A 15,817-nucleotide genomic window follows, 5' to 3' on the forward strand; every position below is an offset into this window, starting at 1 on the left:
ACCAACAACAAACTAAGATATCAATATTAGACCTGATATGGGATAATCACAACAGAATATAGAATTTTTTTATGTTTTACTCAATTTAAGATCAAGTGTAGCAGTAAATAATCTTATAATCTAATATATACAGTACCCAGGACACTGCTAAGAACCTTTAAGTCTTTGCCTTCGTCTCAGCCGTGTCCTTTGCTCTCTGCGAACCAGGTCATACCTTCCCATTTCCCACATCCTGCAAACACATCAAGCTGTTACTGATGGCCTTCTCTCATTTTCACAAATCTAGTCTAATTCATAGTTTTAATTCTCTCTCTCTCTCTCTCTCTCTCTCTCTCTCTCTCAAAATAAATTATGTAATAAAATCAAATCATAATCAAACTAAACTCAAATGCACAGTTACCTTCCCATGTTCTTCTCCCACCTTCTTCATTCTCTTTTTCCATCTCCCTTCTTTCTGTGTGTGTGTGTGTGTGTGTGTGTGTGTGTGTGTGTGTGTGTGTGTGTGTGTGTGTGTGTGTGTGTGTGTGTTTACCTAGTTGCATGTTACAGGGTTCGTGTGGAATTCATAGTGACCTGTCTCCATATCTATATTTATCCCAATTTTCCTTGAATTTGTGCACACTTACTCCTGTTACAATCTCTTCATTTAATTCATTCCAGATATCCACCATCTTATGTGGAAAACTAAACTTCTTAATTTTCCTCAGACACTGACTTCTCATGATCTTAGAATGTCCTTGTGTTCGCCTATATCCACCCTCCATCAGTGTGTGTGTGTGTGTGTGTGTGTGTGTGTGTGTGTGTGTGTGTGTGTGTGTGTGTGTGTGTGTGTGTGTGTGTGTGTGTGTGTGTGTGTGTGTGTGTGGGTGTGTAATTCACTGTTTGATCTGCTGCAATCTCTGACGAGACAGCCAGACATTACCCTACGGAACGAGCTCAGAGCTCATTGTTTCCAATCTTCGGATAGGCCTGAGACCAGGCACAAACCACACACCGGGACAACAAGGTCACAACTCCTCGATTTACATCCTGTACCTACTCACTGCTAGGTGAACAGGGGCTACATGTGAAAGGAGACACACCCAAATATCTCCACCCAGCCGGGGAATCGAACCCCGGTCATCTGGCTTGTGAAGCCAGCGCTCTAACCACTGAGCTACCGGGCCGTGTGTGTGTGTGTGTGTGTGTGTGTGTGTGTGTGTGTGTGTGTGTGTGTGTGTGTGTGTGTGTGTGTGTGTGTGTGTGTGTGTGTGTGTATTTACCTAGTTGTAGTTTCACAGGGCTTGGGCTTTATGTTCGTGTGGCCCCGTCTCCATATCTGCACTTATCCAATTTTTCTTTAAAACTATGCACACTCATTGCTGACAGCACTTCCTCACTCAAACTGTTCCAAGTCTCAACACATCTTTGTGGGAAACTATATTTTTTAACATCTCTCAGACATCTTGTGCTTCTAGTGTCATATTCTTCTCTCATGATCAGTTTCTCATTATCCACTTGATCCATTCCGTTAAACAATTTATAAACTTGTATCAGATCCTCTCTCTCTCTCTTCTCTGTTCCAGGGTTGGTAGATCCATAGCTTTTAGTTTCTCCTCATATATCATCCCTTTAAATCCTGAAACCATTCTTGTAGCCATTTTTTGTAGTCTCTCCAATTTCCTTATGTGTTTCTTTTTATGGGGGGTCCACACAACTCCTGCATATTCCAATCTAGGTCTTATTTTAGTACTTATCAATTTCTTCATCATTTCTTTGTCCATATAGTGAAATGCTAATCCAATATTCCTTAGCAAATTATATGTCTCTGAAAATTCTATCAATATGGCTTACCGGTTGATTGTTTTCTTCCATTGTCACTCCCAAGTCCTTTTCCTTTTTTACTTTTTCTAGTTCTACTCCATCTCCCATCTTATAGATTCCCACTGGTCATCTTTCACTTTTTCCCATTTCCATGACATGGCTTTTGTCCACATTGAATTCCATCTCCCATTTTTTACTCCATTTCCAGATCTTGTTTAAGTCTTCCTGCAGTATTTCACAATCCTCTTTTTGTTTTATGACTCTGCACAGTTTCGCATCGTCCGCAAACAGATTTATGTAGCTGTTCACTCCCTCTGGCATTTCGTTTATATATATAAGAAAAGTATTGACACCAATACTGATCCCTGTGGCACTCCACTGTCTACTGCTCTCCACTTGGACTTCATATCTTTAACTACTATCCTTATTTCTCTCCCCATCAAGTAATTTTCCATCCATTTCAATGTGCTTCTTTTAAGCCACCCTTCTCCTCTAACTTCCATAGTAATCTTTCTCGTGGCACTTTATCAAATGCCTTTTTTAAATCTAAATAAATACAGTCAATCCATCCCTCTCTTGTATTTTATCAACTATTCTAGAGTAGAAACTTAATAAATTTGTTACACACGACCGACCTTTTTCTAAAACCAAATTGGCTATTTGATAATAATTTGTTGTCTTCAAGAAACTCGATCCATTGTTTCTTTAGTATTCTTTCACACATTTTGCATATTACACTAGTTAGTGATACCGGTCTGTAATTTAAAGGTTCTTCCTTCCTTCCGCTCTTATATATGGGAACCACCTCAGCTCTTTTCCATTCTACTGGCACTGTTCCATTTTCTATTGAGCATTTTATGATGTTGTATATAGGACTTGCTAGTTCTTCCCTACATTCTTTCAGTATTCTGCCTGAGACTTCATCCGGTCCCATTGCCTTCTCCTCATCTAGTTCCGTCACCAACTCTTTTATTTCAAGCTTGGTTACTTTAATCTCTTTCATATAGACAGTCTCTCTATTACCCTGTGGTCTTTCAAATTTGGATTCCTTAGTAAAGACCTCCTGAAATTTACTATTTAACAGTTCTGCCATACTTTTTGGGTCTTCCACCATCCCATTCTCTCCTTTTAACCTTTCTATTGTTTCTTTTTGTCTTATTTTTCCATTTATGAATCTGTAGAACAATTTTGGTTGTTCCTTACATTTTTCGACAATGTCCTTTTCATAGTTCCTTTCTTCTTCCTTTCTCACCTTAGCATATCCATTTCTTGCTGTTTTGAAGTTTTCCTTATTTTCTGGATTTCTGTTTCTTCTCCATCTCTTTTCTCCTTTGCCTTAGCACACCTTGCATTAAACCAATCTTTCTTTCCTTCTTCTTTAGGTCTATATTTTGGGACATATTCCCTGACTCCTGTTTTGTATATTTCCAAAAATAAGTTATATTTCTCTTGCACTGTCTCTGAGTTTTTCATCTCCTCCCAATTTACGTTTTTAAAATAGCTCTTGAGATTCTCAATATCAGCCTTTCTATAATTTAATCGGTCTCCTTTGTATGATTCGTCTCTATCTACCTTTCCCTCTTCTAAATCCATTTCTAATATTACATGGTCACTCTTTCCCAATGGGCACTTATATCTTACATCATCGTTCATTTGTATATCCCTTGTAAAAACTAGGTTCAATCTTGCTGGCTCATCGTTTCCTCTGAATCTTGTGTTTTCCTTTACTCTTTTGACCATCATATTATCAATCATTATGTTCAGGAATCTATCTCCTCCTCAGGCTTCTTCCCCAATACCACTTTCAAAATTTTCCCAGTCCACCTCCTTACAGTTGAAATCTCCTACTAATATCACTTTTCTCCTTTCTTTAATGATTCTCGTAAGACTCCTTATTGTGTAATTTATCATGTCTTTATATTCTTGATTGGTCCATGAATTTGTTTTTTGGTGGCACATATGTTCCAATGATTGTTAACTCCTTTTTATTAATATGTATCTTAATATACAGTATTTCTGATTTTCCTTCCCAAACTCCACTTGATTTACCACTATCTCTTTCCTTAACATCATCATGACTCCTCCTCTTTTACCCACTCTGTCTCTCCTCCATATATTATATCTTTTATCTATGTCTATTCTTATTGCCTCATTTAACTTTGTTTCCATCAGGCATACAATATCTGGTTCTTCTTTCTTTATGTAATCTCTTAATTCTAATTTACTTGATAAAACCCTGTCTATGTTCGAATACATCATTTTTAATCTCTTGTTCTTATCATTTTTAGTTAAACTTGCTCCATTTTTTTCTCTCTTCCTTCTCTTTTATATACCATTTCCTTATCCTGTCTCCTATAATTCTCCAAAAAAATGCCTTTTTCTCCTCCTCTGACCTTTCATTATTTTTTTCCCTTGCTTCTGCCACCAGTTCGTTGTGTCTCTACCTTTTCTCATTTCTAATTTTCTTTATATATATATATATATATATATATATATATATATATATATATATATATATATATATATATATATATATATATTTGCAACCTTCTGTTTCTCTGAGTTTTGTTGTTCTATATAGAATTTCTTCTGTTGCTGCTTGTGATTTTAGTAGAGTTTAGTAGAGACCCAAAGACCTAAGCAGCTAATTTTGTCATAAGTAAACTAGTAAAGTAAAGACGCTTGTTGTTTAAGTGAAAATAAGACTAGTTATTGATATATATTTTCTGTTATGTGCACAAGGTTTCAGATATTCCTGCTGCTTCTGCTGTTTGCTTTCTCACTTGTAGGTATAAGTAGTCCTTGACTTCCCTTCTCTTCAAAAGCGTTTATTAATTCTGTAGACAAACTCTTTGGTCTGACTGTACAAGACAGTGTGGGGCAAAGAAGTGTCTGGTGTCCTTCCATCAAGGTGATCAGATGGGAAAGGAATCGATTTGCATGTGAATCTTGCCTCACGTCAACTGGCAATGTCACTTGACCTGATGTGCTACACCATCATATGTGTACATCAAATAACTTTATATCTTTTCACATACTTGTATAATGCTTATGTATATCACTTCCCATTTAATGAGAGTCACGATGCACTTGGAACATTGTTTGTTGATAATACCATAATTAGAGGATCTTGAATAGCATAAGGTGAATGTTTTCATCGGAGATCTGGTAGCATGGCAGTCAATATGCTTTGTGTCAAGTACAAAATGGTTTCAGTGTGGAGTCATCAATACTGAATATGACCGACTAGATCAGGGGTCCTCAACCTGAGGTTTGCAAACCCCGAGGGGTTCACAAGGAGATTTCCAGGGGTACTTACTTAGATGCCCGATCTAATATCCTTTGCAGTAAACCATTGCATACTGACTGTGTCAGTCACTAAATTAATATTCTGTTCAATATTAGATTACTGGGTGTTCAGGTAGATGGTCTTATAACTCAGGGGGTTCTTAACGAGAAAAAGATAGAGAACCCCTGACCTAGTTGAACCAGTTAGGTTAGACACAGTGTGTCTGTGCTTTTTAAAGATCTATCCTTTACAGGCACTTTTTAAGAGTTAATGCAAGTAATCATTGGTTTAATTCAATGTCATCCTATCCTGATACATCACGCTTAATCACCTCTGCATACCTTATCTATATTCCTTTAAGAAGAATTTACAAAACATATTTTTGACCTGTCACTTTATTATGAACTAATTACTTATTGTTGGCCAAGATAGAAGTAATGACAGTTATGAAAACTGGCTGGTTAAACAAATTGATAATATAAACTATGATCAACCTGGCATTCAGAAAAAAAAAAAAAAAAAATTAGGGAGAGCCTTCATTCTGAAACAATCATAGCAACTAATGTCATGCTAATGAGACTTATGAACAAAATAATAGGCAAAATTTGTTACTTCAGGTGTCTGTCATATAGAAAAATGGACTGTGAAAAGTAATGAAAAGTGTGGTAGATATGGTATTCCAATAAGATGAAATAAAAAGAAGAGTGTTTGCATAGATTCAGCGCAGCACTCCTAGATGGGCTAAAAATATAATAAGAATGACAAAGTGAGCAGAGTAAGAGAATATCTGAGTATTGCAAATGCAGTGGATGCACCCCTGTTGAAATGGGAGGGCAGAATGCAAGAGAATATCACACAAGAGGGAAAGAGGAAAGGAGGATCAGAGTATGCAATAAAAGAATGCCTATCACTGTCTCTTATTGTACATATCATGAACATGTCACATATAGATAAACAGATTGACACCTACCACGATATGCCTATACTTACCTAATATCAGTGGCTTGTCAACCTCTTAGATTAAGACTTACTTGGTTTCCCAAACTAGAAGTGCAGCTTGGTACTGCTCTTGAAGTACTCTGGCTTTTTGACGGAAAATTTCTTTTTCTTCTTCTGGCAACTCTTTCCACATTATTGATCCTTCATGAAAGTTCTGAAATTGTGGAGAAAACTGTTTGTTACCATCTTGTGCTTATACAAATAGTCAGGCATAAAATAAACAGACTAAAATTATAAAAAAATATTATAACATACCTTAAACTTAATTCCATCTTGATTTAATGAATTTAGGTAAACTGTGAAGGAATTTTTTGGAATTTTAGGTTTCCCCAAGCTATCACAATCCTCTTTTTTTGCAATGTTCTCTGTCTCTTTGATGAGCTTTTTCTTCATAACACTATAGACTTCCTCAGGTTTTAGTTTCAGTTTGCCTTTTCTCTTTCCTCTGCTATCAGATGTTTGGTTTACTGTTAGGGCATCTAATTTCTCTGCAAACTCCTTATACCTGCAAGAAAACATCACACTGACATAAACTGTTGAAATCATTCTCTAATAGAAAAAAATAATCATCAGTTAGCCCCTGGAAATTTCATTTTCATTGCTCTCTTCACGATCATCTTAATAATCGCACATACCTATTATCTTCACTGTTATTTCCATCATCTCAACATATGAATATTTGGTTTTCACTTAAAAAGTAGGAAAAAATTATGAATAGCAGTTGTATTCTGCTGTAAAAGCAAATCTAGTGTTGTAACATACCAATAAGAAACTATTTTGTGCCTGAGAATGAAAGGAAACACATAACCAAATATTTTCCATTCTGAATTTAAATTTCACTCAAAGATTTTATGTACACTCACTTTTCCCATAACTAATTTAGGAAGATTATTTTATTAACTTACAAGTAGTCTTTCAAGTTTTAAGGAGATTCTGTATACATCATTCAATCATCCATCATTCCAAATCATTAAATAATGTTTAAAAGCAAATCTACTGAACAAGTAAATAAAGAGTTGTTTATCTATCTTATTTGAATTACCTGCATAAGATTCAAAGTAAAACTGAAATACTTACTGTGTAGCATATTCTGTCTTTTTTTTCTCATACTCTAGAGAGTGAAGGTTCTTCTCTTCAAAGCTGAGACCCTGCCACATTTCCAGCACTTTATTTTCTACCTCTAAAAAAAAAAAGAATTAAAAAATTGTAGTTTTTTTTTGTGCAACAAAAGATTAAATAAATGAAAGATGAGTAAATCTAACAATAAATGAGAATAAGAAACTCTCTCTCTCTCTCTCTCTCTCTCTCTCTCTCTCTCTCTCTCTCTCTCTCTCTCTCTAGACGAACAACACTATAGGAAAGATTCATGTAGTGATGAATGTATTGGTATAACCAAAAATATACAAAAGTACTTTCCATCCAAAAAATTGCAATATTAGTATACTTCTGATCAACCACACAAACAAATATTCACATACTGATTACAATAATGAAGACAGAAATAACAATAACAGAAATAGTAATATTGATGATGATGACAATAATAATAACAATAATAATAATAATAATAATAATAATAATAATAATAATAATAATAATAATAATAATAATAGCTAACAATAATAATAATAATAATAATAATAATAATAATAATGTGGGAACATTGAGTTGAGTTATGGAAAGTGGTGAAGAAAACCTAAGGTTTACCTACCAAACCATGTTTCCTTCACCATTTTCCACAATAATAACAGTAATAATAATAATAATAATAATAATAATAATAATAATAATAATAATAATAATGATAATAATAATAATAATAATGATAATAATAATAATAATATTAATAATAATAATAATAATAATAATAATAATAATAATAATAATAACAATAATAATACCAATAATAATAATAATAATAATAATAATAATAATAATAATAATAATAATAATACATACTAATACTAATAATAATAACAATAATAATAATAAAGAAAACTTGCTGTATACAATGTGTAATTTTCCAGTTAGATTTACCTTTAGCAGTCAAGTATGGATTGTTTCTTTGAATATCATCCAGATTTTTCACACGGAATTGTATATAAGGTGACAAAGGCTTCTTGGGCATCTTAGGAAGCTCAGGCTCTTGCTGCAAGGTTTTCTTCCCAGCTGAGCACACGAGACTGGTACAAAAGAATGATCCAAATGTTACAGTGTAACTACAATGGGCATAAATAAAAAGCAATTACTAAAATACCAACTATTACAGATAAAATGCAAAACCTTGAAAAGTGGTACATTTTTGCAATAGCAGTGAACTGCATTTGAGGATCAAATTGATATTCATTATTCTTTATTTATATAATTTTTTTTATTTATTTATTTATTTTTTTTTTTATTTATTTATTTATTTATTTATTTTATTTTATTTTTTTTTTTTTTGGCAGGGGGTGTTGTTACCGATAACTTTGATCATAAAGCACACTGGGATAAAATACATTTTGCACATTCTCTCCTCATTCCCTTATGATTTGGGGTCTCATCAGAAAGTTGTGTTTATGAGTGGGAAACAAAAAATGGTCATTTTAAGGTACTCTTGAATGGAGATGATGGATAAAAAAAGAAGACAATGCTAATTAACCTGACAAAGCCTAACCAAACTGACCTGACCTAACCTGTCCTATGCACATCACCAGACAAAAATGTCCTATATCACAATAATTATATAAATTTGCTACAAATATTTCAATAATTTAAGTTTCTCCGTATCCGTAAAGATGATAAAAACCAATGCTCCTAGATGTGAAAAGCATTATGGTCCAGCTATAAAATAATATATAACAAAAAGACCCCATGGAGACAATCTCACTCCTCTAAAGTGATAGCCAGATCCCAAACTAGGGGGACACCCCCTGTCAGTGGGCACCACGAAGAGGATATAAGGGGGGGAGTGAAACTGTCAGCTCAAATCAGCTAAAAAAATAATCATCTAATAAGAATAATGAAATTATTCCCAGGACAAGTAACTACCCTTACACAGAGTATCAGTCACCTCACCCCATTTTATACTACCTTAGCTCTCCTCGCATGCTTTGGACACGTCACCAATACCAATCACACTGACACTACTGAAAAATTTGTCACAAACTCACAACAATCCCTGACCTGCCAATCCAAGCACATCTTTATCTTATCCCTGGTAGGAATTTATTTCAGATGCTTAAATTCTGAACCACATTTCTCAATGTTTTTTTTTTTTTATATATACTTTAAATGAAATAAACTGTTCACACCATAGAATTTATGAAGCCAGTTTTTCATTTCAGTATCATTATTCAGTATATATATAATTTAGTTTCTGAAACAGTGCATATCTTGATTTCAGTTATCTACTGGAGTAGGTTTCTTTGTATTTCACAGCTGAGAATTCAAATTATTGAGTCATGTCATTATATTTCATATTTAGTTTACAAAATCATGACTCGCTTCATTTCAGTCTTTTTACTGGTGCAAGTGTCTATATTTCAGTATTATGAGAACACAATATATTGTGTATAGACAACCTTCAAACCTCATAATCAAGTAAGTACTGTACGGTATGTATTTCCAAATATTATATGCCATGTTATTAAATTACTTAGTTATTTGAACTACAAGTAATTTTTGCCATTATGTTAGTGTTTAAACTTTTTCTAACTCTTTGAATCAAATGCTTAGTTACTCATTGAAATGCATTCTGCCTGTATTATTTGCTTCATTCATTGTAATAAAAGCAGAAATCTGTTTTCCTAAAGAGTGTTATGATCTGGATACAAGAAAAACATATATTTCATATAAATAAGAAAGAGGAGGTGGAGATGCAGGTCTACTGGAAGCAAAAAGGGGGCATCAGGTAAGAGGTATTACTAGAGTTTCCTGCCAGTCTCACCGCCACAAAAAAGGAATACACCACTGGAAAGTTGACATCTTTCTAAGACACTTTTCTTCTATACACTTTCCCTTGCAAATCACTCATTTAGTATTAATGCTAATGAATAAGTTTTGTGTCAAACACAGAAATACATACATTGTTAGGTTAAGTTTTGTTAAAAGTTAGGCTTAGTTAGTTTCTAATTTGATTATTCAGTCTTCTATACTCCCTCTAAGTTTCCAAGTACTCATTTCTGTCAATTATACTCTGATTTCTCAAGGACTTCATTCTTGACCATAATCTCTGCTTTCTTTACCTTTGACGATAGTTTTTTGTTTATAGCAGATTTTCATTTGTCCTCTTCATGTAATGATTTAAATTTCTTATCTTTCTTTTGGGCACACTCTTGTCTGTTACAGCATTAAGTTTTCATTTGAATTTGTTCCACATTTCTTCAATATTAGTAATATTTGATAGATAGATCACCCAGTCAATATCCAGTTCCTTCCTCAGTAAATCATGACCACCTTTTTCATAAAGGTGGACTATTTTACCTTCCTGGTCCAGTCTCCAGGATGGAACAGGTCATTTGTATCATAGCATGATCACTTTTCTCCAGGGAATATTTAATTGATATCTCTTCCACAACTGACTCATCATTACTGAAAAATAAATCTAGTATACTGCTCACATTTTCCCCTCTTATTTTGGTAACTTCATGCACATATTTGGTCAGAAAACAATCATGCACATTTTCAACAAATCTAGTCCAATACTCATTTATTCCAGTCCAGGTAGAATATTTTTCTCAGTTTATTTATGATAAATCTAAATCTCCCATTATGAACTTGTAAGTTGCCTTCACGCCACTTATCTTATGCATGAAATCCAACAACAGTCAGCTCCCTCCATGAAAAGTTAAACAGCAATACTCAATAAAAACATGACAGCTCCACCTTATTATACTTAATACCATTTTTCACATACAATAGTAGACCTCTGCCTGCAACACCAAATAAATTACTTTCCTCAGTCACACATCCCTCTATATTATGTTCATCTAGATTTCTTTCATATCTAAAGTGTTTTGGTTTATCTTCAGATAATGCAATTATACTTGGTTTGACATTCGTGGTATCCAGTAACAACCTTAATTCCAAAATGTTATCATAACTGAATACATCCACATTTGAGAACATAACAATAAACTTACTATTTACATTATTTACATCACCAGCAATTGATATACCAGAAACTTGTTTTAGTCTTGTTGTGGTCTTTGTTCCTCCACCCTGACAACTCTTCTGTTCCAAGACTCTGACTACATGCTTCCCCTTTCCCATGTCTGTCATGTTTTTGCCTTCTTTGACAGTTCCAGATCCAGTTCTCTCTCTCCTAGTTAAATCAAATGCTACTCTAAAGCTCTTTAAAGTTTCGTCCTTACTTAACTCTTTGATGTTTCTAAATATTTTGTTCCTCATTCCTGAATCAGTCAATGTAGCTAGTACGTACTGGGCAGTCTCAGCCTTCTATCTTTTTTTCCACACCTTATCACTCTAACCATCTTATCCTCATGAATCAGGCATGAAATTAGAGTTTTCTTCAAATCAGTCTATCATGCTTAATCCTTTCGTGAAATATATTTGAATAACTTTCTGGAACATTATATACCACCATACTGTTTTCCCTCTTTTTCTTAACATCTATCTCTTCCAAAACTGTGTAAATGTTCATTATTTCCAGTTTTTCCTGAGATACCTGTTGTTCGCCAGCTGCTGCCCATGCTTCCCTAACTTCAACTCTATCCATTCGTGAACTTAAGTCTTGTAAACTTTTCTTGTCCCTTTTCCTATGTTCACTTGCATCCATTTCTTTAGCTTCCAACAGTGTTACCCTGTTCATGATAATTTTCAAGTCTTCCTTATCTATTTTTACTGCTTCTTGAATCTCACTTAATTCTATCTGTAATACATCTTGTTTTTCAGTCAATTCTGCTTATATCTTTTCTAGTCTCTCTATGTATAGCTTTAATTTTGCACATTCTTTCTTGCAGGAAACACAATGCCATGTAAACTGTGTGCTGCCTCTTCCTCCACCATGAACTTATAAACATCATCTGGTATTCCTTCACATCTAACATGATACCAAGTCTTTCAGATATCACATAAAAGTGCCATATCAATTTCTGTTCCCATCATAATGCATCTTCCACAAACATCACTTGTATATTTCTTCCTCTTCTGTGAAGACTTATCTGTTGTTTTTGTCCTAACTCCATGTTTGGATATTGCCCCACTATCCATCTGTCTTCCCATCATATTTCTACTTAAAGCCATCACTCCAGTGGCAAAATGGTCTTTACAGTGATCAAGTATAACTCCTATAGTAAAACTAAATTGTACTGACTCATAAGGTGTTGTTTGCCATTCTGCCAGATTTCCAACCAAAACATTCAGCCTATACTACTCATGGTTCTTTAATCACAGTATTAAATAGCAGGTGATACAAATAAGTGTTATATACCAAATAAAATGAAGGTATTTCATGAACATGTATGACGATGTGGCATGTCTTGACGGGCGACGTTGCCAGTCGATCCGAGGTGGGATTTCCCCTGGGGAAAGGGGGAGGAGTCAGGTCACCACGCAGGTGCAAATCGACTGACTTCTCATTTGGTCGCCACTATGGAAGGTTACACTGACACATCCTTGCCTGTGTGTTGTACAGCCAAACCAAGAATTAATAAATAAAGCTTGCAAGGACCACTTTTACCAATAAATCAAGCGAGGAAGAGGACAGCAGATGCAGCTGGTATATCTGAAGGCAGTGAAGAGGATTTGTCCCAGTGCAAACAAGATAAACACCACACAGCATCACAACCTTATCAGCATTTCTTTTCCCCACTCATTATATTACAATGGGTATCTCGAGAGGTCATAACAGTAAATAATTGGTAAATTATCAGCCTGATTTTCACTTTTATAACCAGCACCTTAACTACATTTAATTTATCTATGGCATCTTCATGTCTTGTCCATCACTTATATATTTTTTTAGCAAAGTCATGCATTAGAATAAATAAAGAACAGTTATAGTGTTTTCCTTGAAGTAATGAGAGATATGGCAGCATCGGGTCAGTACAATTTAGTTTTACTATAGTCAACTCTTGTTTACAATAAGAAATGACAATTTTGTCAGCAAACACAGGCAAGGGCATTTAAATTAGACAGCAGACAGCACGACTACCACACGCCACCATGATTGATCTTGATGCCTAAAACACAAAATGACCAGTCCTGACCATCAGAAAAATTCCCTAGATTTTGAAAAAAAATCTCAAGATTTTGAAAAATCCCAATTTAGGATTTTTTTTTTGCTAAATGCAGAAATTTTTGTGTTTTACACATATACAGCCATTGGTATATTCTAAAAACCTAACTTAACTTAATGTAGGAACTTTTTTTCTGCACAAAAATGATCTATTACCATTAACACTAAATGAGAAATTTGAGAGGGAAAGTGTATAGAAGTGTCTTAGAAAATGTCTTACTTCCAGTAGTGCACTCCTTTTTTTGTATCAGTGAGACTGACAGCTCTCTCCTGTAATACCCAAAATGCAATTTTTGATCCATTTCTTATTACTTAATGTCAGAAGATGCCTTTCTATATATTTGCCAGGTAAGATAGTTTGGAAACCACTGTGCTAGACTAAGAACACTACTTTCAATGAATTTTCACGAAAGGACAGGAAAGTTTGGTTTAAGTAACAAACTTACAAATTTTGAGAGCTCAAGTTGATAAGAAAAATGTTTAAGCAGTGAAGCTAAAACAGACACTGATGATTTACTGCCTTCAGTAATGGTAACACAGACACAAACTGTACAAATAGTCAAGCTATACACTATTTTCAATCGAGAAGTCCTAATATCAACAACAGTGTTATACAAATGTTTGTCTTCATCACAGTCCCATGATTGGAGGGTGACCCGCGCAGCTGAGAGCTAGGTGATGGGATAGCTTTTCCGCGGTAGAGCCCAATTCACTGCCTGAAAGACAAGACAATACCAACAGCACTCTTTATATTCGCAGGTGTTTCAGCTTACCATGCTAGAGGCCATAATCTTACTGAAGAACCTTTGTAAACCATACATGGTCGGGAAACATTAGCCAACAGGGACAAGACCATCGCGCTATTTTCATCCCTGTAAAGTTGTAAACACTTCAGTGACCAACACCTTCACAGCTGATAGGGGGCAACATATCACCGTTATCACGGCCCTACGGTAGTACACACTTCTAGCACCAAGATCATCACAAATTTGACAGAATAGAAACGGGTATAAGATTGGTATAATGTAACCTGTGAATTTTTACTTAGCAACAATAGCATACCAAAAATGAGAATAACTATACAGAAATAGCACTAGTTTGACAATGTTTAAAAACAGATTAGATAAGCACTTAAATTTATTAGATTTATAATTATGTATAGCGCTGCATGATAGTTTTTATAAGAAATTTACTATAGTTAAACAAGACATGATCCCCATGTATGGGGACCACAAATTGTAGAGGATTTCGCTGCAGGACTTACCCCTGTTAATGGGCCAAATATTTAGAATTAGTATATAATGTATTGTGTACTTGTAAGTGTATCTTTAAGTACTGATGACGAGGTCGTTGTGCGACTGATACAGGATAACCTAGATGGGCCCTGGTGGCTCTTTGTTATCCTATTATTTATGTTATGTTAAATATTGGAAGCTATGAATATGAAATAGATAAAAAAAAAAAAACTTTCGTCTCTAACTATCCTCATCTAAATACTGCCTGACTTCACACACACGTTTGGTAAAATATTAGGAATACAAAATCAAATATACTCATAAGCTGCCATCTGTCTTGGACGAGATTCTAGAGGTACTCTTAATTATTACTTGCATGTGCGCATTCATACTGTGGTTACACCTCGGTCGTCTGCTGGTCACCCAGCCCACTATTTAGATACAGACAGTGTCTGTACCTAAATCGTGACCCAACCAGTCTTTCCGATTACGGAGCGAGCTCAGTCATAGACCAATCTTCGGGTAGGGTGAGACCACAACACACTCCACACACCGGGAAAGCGAGGCCACAACCCCTCGAGTTACATACCGTACATATTTACTGCTAGGTGAACAGAGGCTACACATTAAGAGGCTTGCCCATTTGCCTCGCCGCTTTCTGGTACTCGAACCCGGACCCTCTCGATTGTGAGTCGAGCGTGCTAACCACTACACTACGCGGTGTAATTCACCTCGGTTGCCTGCTGGTCACCCAGCCAGTCTTCCCCATTACGGAGCGAGCTCAGAGCTCATAGGCCGATCTTCGGGTAGGATTGAGACCATATCAACACACTCCACACACCGGGAAAGCGAGGCCACAACCCCTCGAGTTACATCCCGTACCTATTTACTGCTAGGTGAACAGGGGCCACAAATTAAGAAGCTTGCCCATTTGCCTCGCCGCACCGGGACTCGAACCCACTGCTCTCGATTGTGAGTCGAGCGTGCTACTACACTACGCGGTGTGTGTATTTACCCCAGGTAGGTAATCCTATACCTACTTTGTATTTACCTAGTTGTAGTTTTACAGGGCCTGGGCTTTATGCTCGTGTGGCCCCGTCTCCATATCTACACTAATCCAATCTTACTTTCAAAGTATGTACACTCGTTGCAGACACTACTTCATTTAAAATGTTCCACGTCTCAATACATCTTTGCGGGAAACTATATTTTTTAACATCTCTCAGACATCATCCATTTCTCAGCTTTGTA

The 15,817-nt window shown here is 35.3% G+C and overlaps 1 protein-coding gene across 2 annotated transcripts; it reads right to left on the reverse strand.

Moving 5' to 3' along the window:
- Positions 1 to 59: 59 nt before the first annotated feature.
- On the reverse strand, positions 60 to 15,210 carry LOC123498726 (transcription factor A, mitochondrial-like). Of its 2 annotated transcripts, XM_045246124.1 has the most exons (7): positions 15,156 to 15,210; positions 14,105 to 14,203; positions 8,129 to 8,274; positions 7,169 to 7,271; positions 6,347 to 6,596; positions 6,124 to 6,245; positions 60 to 232 (listed from the first exon to the last, which is right to left on the reverse strand). In XM_045246124.1, exons 1-7 carry the CDS (start codon positions 15,191 to 15,193, stop codon positions 148 to 150), a joined length of 843 nt encoding a protein of 280 aa, XP_045102059.1. In that variant the 5' UTR covers positions 15,194 to 15,210; the 3' UTR covers positions 60 to 147. The 2 variants fall into 2 exon arrangements, with proteins under 2 accessions (XP_045102059.1, XP_045102060.1); XM_045246125.1 differs by lacking the exon at positions 14,105 to 14,203.
- Positions 15,211 to 15,817: the final 607 nt, after the last annotated feature.

This window comes from Portunus trituberculatus, chromosome 48 (assembly GCF_017591435.1).
Source record: "Portunus trituberculatus isolate SZX2019 chromosome 48, ASM1759143v1, whole genome shotgun sequence".
Classification (NCBI taxonomy): domain Eukaryota; kingdom Metazoa; phylum Arthropoda; class Malacostraca; order Decapoda; family Portunidae; genus Portunus; species Portunus trituberculatus.